The 9,560-nt window shown below is 43.6% G+C and overlaps 1 protein-coding gene across 1 annotated transcript in view; it reads left to right on the plus strand.

Annotated features, from left to right (window-relative positions):
- Positions 1–7,991: 7,991 nt before the first annotated feature.
- Positions 7,992–9,560, plus strand: part of STK17A (serine/threonine kinase 17a) — a gene marked incomplete at its 5' end in the record, with an annotated part of 17,029 nt that continues 15,460 nt past the window's right edge. The window contains one exon of the mRNA XM_010146674.1: positions 7,992–8,204. Within this exon, the coding sequence (XP_010144976.1) occupies positions 7,992–8,204 (213 nt within the window). The remainder of the gene's footprint in view (positions 8,205–9,560) is intronic.

The following is a 9,560-nucleotide window of genomic DNA, read 5'->3' on the forward strand; positions in this document are numbered from 1 at the left end:
CGCGGGGGTCAGCCCCGAACACGGGTCCTCGCGGTGGCCGGGGGCAGCTGCTGGGGGGGGCTGTGCCCCAGCCCCAGCTCTCCTGCGCTCCTCCCCGGCAGCCCCTGTGGAGTAGGGAGCGTTTCCAGTCTCCAGCATTTCCACTGCAGACGGAAACCTGCCCGTTTGCGTCTCTGATCGGGTTTTGTTCGGGGTTTTTTTAATCTCTGTAAACTCTAACATTGGGAAAAACAGGTCCGGAGGAGACTAGTTCGCGGTAGCGTATGCTTGAGAAGAATCGAACGGTGCAACTTTCCAAAGCGTTAAAAAGCTGGTTGAAAAACTTGGGTTTGAAAGTCCCTGCACATGTAAGGCTTAATCAGTGTGTGGTTTGGACGCCTGACCGACAGCAAGCAGGGTTTGAGGCAGAAAGTCTCGTGTAAAGGTTTCTGCAGCTCAGGAGCTACACGTATATGGAATTTCCGCATCATGAAGCCAGTGCTTCTTGTCTGGAATTGCCACTTTTCAAAAGAATGACAGTACTCTTACTCACAATCACATGTGCTTTATCTAAGGAGTATTCAGATTAAAAAAAAAGATGAAATACCGTATCTCCAAGATACACTGCTTGATGTATGTTCTTGTGCAAGTTACGCTCGCCGTGCAGCTCAGTGTATACGAGAGCAAAAACAGCCCCTTCGGAGCTGAGAGGGAAGAAGAGTTTCAAAGCCAGTGTAGCAGCTGGAAGTACCTCTAACAGGTGTTAAGGTTGCACAGAGAGGGTGGTGAGGCACTGGGACAGGGTGCCCAGAGAAGCTGTGGGTGGCCCATCCCTGGCTGTCTTCAAGGCCAGGCTGGATGAGGCTTTGAGCAACCTGGTCTAGTGGAAGGTGTCCCTGCCCATGGCAGGGGGTGGGACTGGATGGTTTTTAAGTTCCCTTCCAACTCAAACCATTCTATGATGCTATTTCACTGCAAATCTGGAAAGTCATGTTTATGTTTTGTGCTTGGCTTCCACCTGTTTTGAAAGTTGTGAAATTAGTTGAGTTGCAGCAGTCTTAATTTGCTGTAAAAGGAAAAATGTGATCCCTTCCATTTTTAATTCCTAATTTGACCACTTGCAATGAAGCTATCTGGAGTAGGAGCTGAAGTTAAAACATTTGTGTTAGGATATATGTGCAGTTGCTGGATTGGTTTGATATTCTTCTTTTTGCTTGGGATTTGAAATAATTATCATTGAAACGCTGTCTCATTGGTCCATTCCAACCCAAACCATTCTTTGATTCTAGGTGCCAGCTTAATGCTTACTTAGTAACTCCGATGTACTAATAGCATAATCCCTGTTTGGACATAGTGGACTAAAGCATTCACATGGGAAGCAGGTGGGAGTAACATCCCATAAAGTGAGAAGGCCACTTTATTTTTTAGCGTGATGTGAGCACAAAGTGCAGGACCTGCACACTGAAGGTGACTAAAGGAGGCTACAAGGCAGCCTAAATTCTAACCAGCCGTCAAGGAGGCGTAGGAGCAGCGTAGCACAGGATGTCCTGTTATCGCTGCTGCTTAGGTTTGGGTGGGTTTTTTTTTTTGTTTGAAGATCAGATGACTTTTCAGAAAATATTTTTGCAGTTCTGCCATGGAACGAGAGCTTCTCTTAGAGCTGGGTGACGTTCATTGGTCTAATCAAAAAGTAGACTGGATGAAGCTTCCTTCTGGCACACCGAAGTATGACTGAAACGATTAGCTTTATGAACAAGACTTAAGTACTATGGCAACTCTTAATCTGCAGTTTAAACAAGTAAATCTCAGCGTGTTTTTTTTGTGTGGAGTCATTTTTGACCAAATCTACATTTAAAAATGGCCTTTGCATGAAAGGCTGTGATTTTGCACCTGTAGTTAGGCTAATATGAGTTAAGTTACAACATGTTTTGCCATGTTTTGTGCAACAGTTGTGCAGATTTTTGGTCCAGACTACCTCTCTCCTCAACATCACAAATGTTTTCACCATCTTCTCTGCCAGAATACTGAAATCTGTACATCTGAATGTATGTGCTTGGGGGTTTATTCAACAATTTTGAATGCTTACTTTTTTACTGCAGTCTCCACTTATGGGTAGAGTTTCTCTTTACAAAGGACAAATTACCACCCAGGTAGGACAGGTTTTTGTCTCGGATGAAAAGCAGTTCTTGTGCACACCACACAGTCTCGCCTCCAACCCAGTCGGTCAACACATGAATGTTGGACTCGCCATGGCACCGGGGGCCTCTGTCCCCTTATCACCTGCGTGTGGAGGAGGTGGGAAGAGGGAGGAACACGGGAAAGCGTTGAGGTGACATAGTTCTGGCAGTGCTGCGGAAGACCTGCCGAGAGCCGTAGGTGAGCCTGGGAGGAACCTGGTCACGGGGTCACCAGAGGGACTTGGGTGCAAAGCCCTAGGAAATCAGGCTTCGTTAGTTCTGCGTCAGGTTTGGGAGGACACGGGCTGCCTGGAGAACGAACAGCTTATGTGCTTAAAAAGGCTGCTGCCTCATTCAGCAGCTGAACAGGCATTTGCAAGTCTGTCTAAATGCAGCTGCTGGGAAAACCAGGTTAGGAAAAATGCCAAGAACTTGGTTATAATGGCTACTCTGGGAAGGAAATTATTTTAAGTTGCTTAAGGTGACATGGAGATGGCAGGGTTTTTTCAATGAAATATTTTAATAAATGAAGTTTGGGGCCAGTCTTCCGTCTTACTGATTTTACTGATCCAAAATCAGAATGTTCTCAAACAAATCTTCATCAGCACGATATTTAAAATCAAACTTCCCTCTGATGGATGTTTTAAGGGTGCCACTTCTCATCAGCTCACTCAGACTTCAGTGTTTTCAGATGGTGCTAGCTTGAGTTAGGTTAGTTTGAAGTAGTGTAACCTTGACAGAGGACAAGACACCAGTTGTTTTAACACTTCTTGCCCTTACCATCTGTGCTTAAACCGTAATTGTACTGTGAAATGGGGAATGGTGTATTTTGTATTACCTAGAGCTTTGTTAAAGGAGCCTAGTGTAATTGTATTTGGTTGCTTTGCTCTTTCTCCTCAACAAAATACTGCTTAACTAATTGCACACAAAATATTGCTAGACTATCTGTTAATTCTTCAGCTCGTTGATGGAGTATCGTGCTCTTTTCTGATTTTTCGTGTCAAACGAGCGAGGTGCATATTGGAAACCATCATTTGTGTACAGAAAATAATACTCCTGATGTTAGCGCTGGGTTGGAGGAAGGCAAAAATGACTGGCTTTGGTTTCTTCTCACTGGAAGGTAACAGTCACCTGAGAGGATTGCGCTAAAATAAGCGATCTTCTGCACACATTTTGCTAGCAGCGCAGAGATGTAAATGTACATCAAGCGCAACGCTGTTGATTCTTCCTCGTTTCCAGCTTTTTGTTAAAGCAGAGATCTTCTGCTAGCAAAATGTGTGCAGCGCAGAGATGTAAATGTACATCAAGCGCAACGGCTGTTGATTCTCCTCGTTTCCAGCTTTTTGTTAAAGCAGAGAAGCTTGTTCTCCCCCAGAGCTAAGAATAACAAGTATTTTAATCATCTGAGGAGACTGAACAGAATAAGGAAATATTCATTGTTTCTAACGAGCGACCTGGCTGTAGTTTCAGGTGCAGATAACCCATGTCTTGAATTAAATTCTTGTTTTCCTCCCCAAACTCTGCCATGAACTTGCCTGTTTCTCAGGTGGCTCTCAGTAAGGTGCATCTTGTGCACCTGACACAGTGCAGCGGTAAGAATGTGCACGCTCTCGCGTGCCTGTCCTCCGCTGCTCTCTGCAGTGACACAGCCAGGGTGAAACAGTGGAACTAAGTGGAAAAGAGGTGAAAATGAAGAGTTAAAAGTGGCTTTTTCCACCATTTGGGAATAAATGTATGTAAAAATTAAAAGTAAATTATTCCTGAACATCAGAAATGGAATCCCCCACGCCTTGCTCCTTGGAAATCAAAAATTTTAGGGAGAAAACCCCACACTAGGAAAAAAAAGGTTTCATGTGAGTTCTGTAATAAATTTCTTATGGTTTTGTGTGTCTCAGAAAAGTTTTCAGAACTTTATAAAGCACAGTCTCTTCATGGGAATTGCTGTTATTCCTGCATTTGTTGCGGTGATGGGTTTTATAGGTCACTTGAAAAGTAATTATTAAAGTAAGGTTAGTAGCTCCTCTGAGCCTATGACATCCAAAATTAACTGGTGTGACATAAATGTTCCTGCTTATCTGATTTGACACTTGATTCGTGATTTGAGGCTTTTGCTTTAAGCCATGATGTATGTCAGGTGAAACAATACTGATTCAGTTGGCAATCTGGAAAGATGACATTAAGCTCCTTTGTACTCAGACACGATTTCCCTCAAATCATAATTCTTGAATGAGGCTCCTGTGTGGACTGAGAAGTACTTCTGGTTTCCTATTCACGTCTCCCTTCGAAGCACTTTTGTTTGTTTGGATGGCTGGTGGTCCGTTTTTAACTTTGGAAATGCTCATTAAGTATTTCCTCTCAAAATTGTTCTTTTTCAGTGCAGTGGCCTCGCTGCTGTACAGCTGAACTAGCAGTGCTCTGATCTAATGCTATTTTCACTATTTAATTGGGGGTTTTTAGGAATTCTGAAAAGCAGAATTTAAAGAAAAGCAAAGATGGCGCGTACGTAGCATGTACTTTATGGGAAAGCGTGTTTATGTTTGTCTTATCTGCTGCTCTTTCTTTATCAACAAAAATTCTTTACAAATTTATCGCTTGGCTTAACCACGGAGCGGATGGGATCTTTGGATCTTGGCTCTGAAATTGTCTCAGGCACGAATCCAGATTGCTGCACAGTCATCGGTTCTACCAGCTACCAACATCAGGTCTGTCAGGCTTGATCTTTTTGGGGGATTGTGTTCGGAAAAGATGCGTTCTAGCGACTGCAGTTGTAACAGCTCTAATTATAGGTATGGCCATGAAGAATCCGGGCAGGATTCTTGGTCTGAAACAACTAAGCGTTAGGATTTGTCAGCCGGCCGCGCTCCCGCGTAACCTGTCCTGTTCGTTACGTCACCTGCCGGGCTTCTGGCCTGAGCAGCACACGGGTGGGTGATCCCTCCTGCCCCGTCAATGCCGCTTATGGCCACAGTGACTAACGTGGGTGCACGTTAGGCTAATGAACTTCCAGCTAGATTTTTGTGGGTCATGCAAAACAACAGTCTGCTGCTGGGAAGCTGTGTTATGGAGATTTCACACTTTCCTGAACCACTTGCTCGTGCGGTGCCAGAATGAAAAGGTTTTGACTCCGCGCTAAGGCGACGTTCAGGGGCTGTTTAACAGAAATAGAGAAGGCTGAAGGCTTAGTATCTACCAGGTGCTAAGATAACTTGCTGTTAAAAGGCTTATCTGTTCGTCTCTCCATTTATTTTTACCTTTTGGGGTTTTTCTTATCAGCACAGTTTCTAGGGTTGGTTTTTTCTTGTTCTCCTTGGTGCTTAAAAACTTCATTAAGGATTTTAACACTTGATTAATGTGTAGCTTTAGGTTGTACAGGAATCATACAGACGCGTATCTTCGTTTGGAATAACTTAGCATCCTTTTCACTGGCTGCATAATGACAGTTGCTCTCGGTCGGGGCCAGTATCCAGTACTGGAGGGGTGTTCGTTCATCTTTGTGGCTGCAGCAGTAACATCACCAACTTCCTAGAAATCTACCTTAACAATTGATTAATGCATAGCTTTAGGTTGTACAGGAATCATACAGACGCGTATCTTCGTTTGGAATAACTTAGCATCCTTTTCACTGGCTGCATAATGACAGTTGCTCTCGGTCGGGGCCAGTATCCAGTACTGGAGGGGTGTTCGTTCATCTTTGTGGCTGCAGCAGTAACATCACCAACTTCCTAGAAATCTACCTTAACAACCACTTGCAATATGTATGGGATCAGGCGCTGCCTGATCAGGACACTGCCTTGCAATATGTATGGGATCAGGCGCATCATAAGCAGATTTCTGTTTCCCGATGGGCTGTCTCTGCTATACACATTTATTACGTGTCCCGGTGTGGATTTTGGCAGGTGTGTACCAGGCACCTAGCAGGCTGTTAGGCTTTACCCGAGGTGTCTGTTCCTCCTGGGGCGTTCTGTGCTAACGGGATAGCGATGAGCACATCTTACAGTGACCTTCCTAACGCTGTAAAACCCCGTAGTACTGTTTTCACGGATTTGCAAAGCAAAATCTGTGTTAACATATATATTAAGAAGAACTTTTTCCCCCCAAAAATTGGATTCAGGATACTGAAAGCATGTTCTTACTGGTGGTTTACCTTCACAGCCATCTGGGCTGTGCTCTCATCTAGTCTTAATACCCACTGTGCTGCAGATAATGCGCACTGATGCAAAATATGATTCCTAGAGGAATAACTGTGGCTGTATCGGCGGTTAGAAGTCAGATGATTTGAGTGGGTATTTGCTAAGCAATCTCACTTTGTGGGTACTTATTTGACTTAACTCATTTCGACTGGGTAATTTTCAAACAAATGCCTGTTGAAAGGAAGCTGACCACAACTACTTCTAGCAGTTAGGTGTCATGGAAAGGAAATGCACAGCTGCCGATAGGTTAGGAGCTGTGAGAGTAAAAACTTGGACGGAGCTGAATTAGTTAATTCTGTGAACTTCAGCTTGGAGGTAGGAGAGGCAAAACCCATGTAATTGTATTTCAAACCAGGTGAGGCCTCTTATTTTGGTTTCAGCAACCCTACAGTAAGACAGGTAAAGCACCAAAATAAAGATCTCCAAGATAGTCCTGAAGCCTTCTAAGAAATTTTGTACCTATAAATAAAAAAATATAGTTTTGATTAACATTATGCCTGTGTAGAATCACAGAATGGTTAGGGTTGGATGAGACCTTAAAGACCATCCAGTTCCAACCCCCTGCCATGGGCAGGGACACCTTCCACTAGACCAGGTTGCTCCAAGCCTCATCCAGCCTGGCCTTGGACACTTCCAGGGATGGGGCATCCACAGCTTCTCTGGGCAACCTGTCCCAGTGCCTCCCCACCCTCTCCAGGAAGAACTTCTTCCTGATATCCAATCTAAACCTCCCCACTTTCAATTTAAACCCGTTACCCCTTGTCCTGTCACTACAGGCCCTTGTAAAAAGTCCCCCCCAGCTTCCTTGTAGCCCCTTCAGGCACTGGAAGGTGCTATAAGGTCTCCCCGGAGCTGTCTCTATGGTAAGAACTAAAAAAGAAGGTTGCTATAATTGAAAGTATGAGAATTCATCATTGCATTAGATGACATTAATAGACCTTTTCAGTCTAAAAATCTGTACTGTCTGAATGAAGAGGGTGGAGCAGGTGGTGTGGGACTCTCACAAGGAAGTTCAGAGCAGACACTTCAGCCCAAAATGCTGTGGGGGGAACTGCTGCGGTGTACCTCATGGGTTGTTGTGTCGTTAGCAGCGTGGGTTAAGCACTGTGCCCCGTTCTGCGCAGCGTGGGTTCGTATTCCCCTTATCGTTGCTGCAAAAACTGGGTTGGAAAGCTTTATGTCGGTCAAGCTGCTGAATGGTTTTGAAGTGGCCCACGTTCCTTGCGTATGCTTTAGAAAACAATAGCTGGGCAATTACTTGGGTTATTGTGACATAGTCGTGGCAAGCATAAATTGCCTCTTTGTATGCTTTGGTTTCTGCCAGCTTTTTCAATGAAAGGTTGGAGAATACCTTGACCCTGCAAACTAGCACAGGTTGCCGCTTCCGTATTTTTTAAATCCAAGTTCCTTGATATGGATAGGTTTAACTCCTTATTTTTAACGGTGGTTAAATTACATTCTACCTTGTCAAGTTCCTAACTTAAGGGATTATCACTCAGCCAGGCATCTTTCTAAATTCAGAACATATCTTAAATGTATTCATGGATGGTGATTTAGCTCAAGTCTCCTGAAACGTCAATTTATAAGGGCCGTACTAATGTTGTCATTAATGTAAAATTAACTTAAAATTCTCCTTTGATTCCAGGGGAAAATTTGCGGTGGTGAAGAAGTGTATCCAGAAAGACACTGACAGAGAGTTTGCAGCAAAATTCATGAGAAAAAGAAGAAAGGGCCAAGACTGCCGGATGGAAATAATCCATGAAATTGCAGTCCTTGAGCTGGCACAATGCAACCTCTGGGTCATTAACTTGCATGAAGTTTATGAAACTGCAACAGAGATGATTTTAGTCCTGGAATAGTAAGTACCAGTAATAATTCCTGAATAACCTTCTGTAATATTTGCTTAAAACGAATCACCTAAATATACTGTGTGTCAGTATGAATAATGTGAAAAGAGTTTACTGCTTGCCTGTTACACTTGCTTGACTTCCAAAAGAATGGCGAAGGAAATCAGTGTCCCATGAAGTTATGTGCAGTCTTGTACCTACTGCAGGTTATTACAAAACTGCCCATTTCTGTCGTCTCTTTCAAAGCTGAACTATATCACTTAGGCCCTTCAAAAACCCTTTAGTGAACCCTGAGCTGTACACACTCCCTGCTTGTAAAAGAGGAAGAGGAAAGAGGCAATGACTGTTCAAATCCTGAAGTTATTCAGTCACAGTGACAAAGATGGGGTGACATCTGTTGGGTGGGGGTTTTTACCACTTACAAAAAAGGTATTGAAAGCTATGTAAGCGTTAAAAATAAACTATTGACACCCCCTATGATCTACAATTTAAAGCTCTCTAAATCGTTTTGAGGTAGGAGGATTCAGGCCTAGAATAGTTTCTTTGAAACGGCATGTAACTCCACCTTTGCCTGTGTTTTCCCTCTCCTGGAGTTTGTCCAGCTGGGCATTTCTGCAGCTGTTGTGACTGTTCATCTACCGTGCCAGCAGCTCACATCTTTGACGTGTACATGCCGAGAGGCAGCCAAACGCTTGTTGCTAGTGAAGTCTGTTAAGATCCTGTTTGAGCTCCATGGATTTTAAATAATTAGGAGAGGAACAGTGAGGCTTGATAGTTCTGAAGTGACTTAACCTGTCTGCCCAGATAAATGTAGCTTGTGCAGCTCTTTTCTTGTTTGATAACAAAAAGAAATGGTGAGGAATCTTGGGTCCCAATCTGATCTCGGATCTTTAAAGTTCAGTGAGGTGGAATGAGACCATGTCTGCTAAGGCAAGCTTCCTTCTGGAATACTTCCTTTTTTTCCAACTTCATTGTGCCCTTCTGGAATTCATGATTTATGAAATATTCAAGTATCTGTTAGAATGAAAAAGTGTGACAGAGCTGCTGGAATTTTAACTGCTGTTACTGGAGACTCATCAAGGTGTGCTTCAAACACTAGTAGTGCAGATCTAACCAGGATACAGTTTAAATCCCTAGATCCCATAGGGATATGGCGTGAGCGGTAGACTCCAACGCTTGACACGAGCAACGGGTTTTGTGATAATTTTATTCGAGATCCCATAGGAATACAGCTGAGCGGTAGACTCCAAAGCTTGACATGAGCAACGGGTTTTGTGATAATTTTAATGCAAAAGTGCTGGTTTCCTTTTAGAACTCGTCTTACAGTTGCAAAATGTTTTTAATCCAAAGTATTAACTAGGTGGTTC

The sequence above is a fragment of the Eurypyga helias genome, unplaced genomic scaffold (genome assembly GCF_000690775.1).
Source record: "Eurypyga helias isolate BGI_N326 unplaced genomic scaffold, ASM69077v1 scaffold2850, whole genome shotgun sequence".
Taxonomy (NCBI): Eukaryota; Metazoa; Chordata; class Aves; order Eurypygiformes; family Eurypygidae; genus Eurypyga; species Eurypyga helias.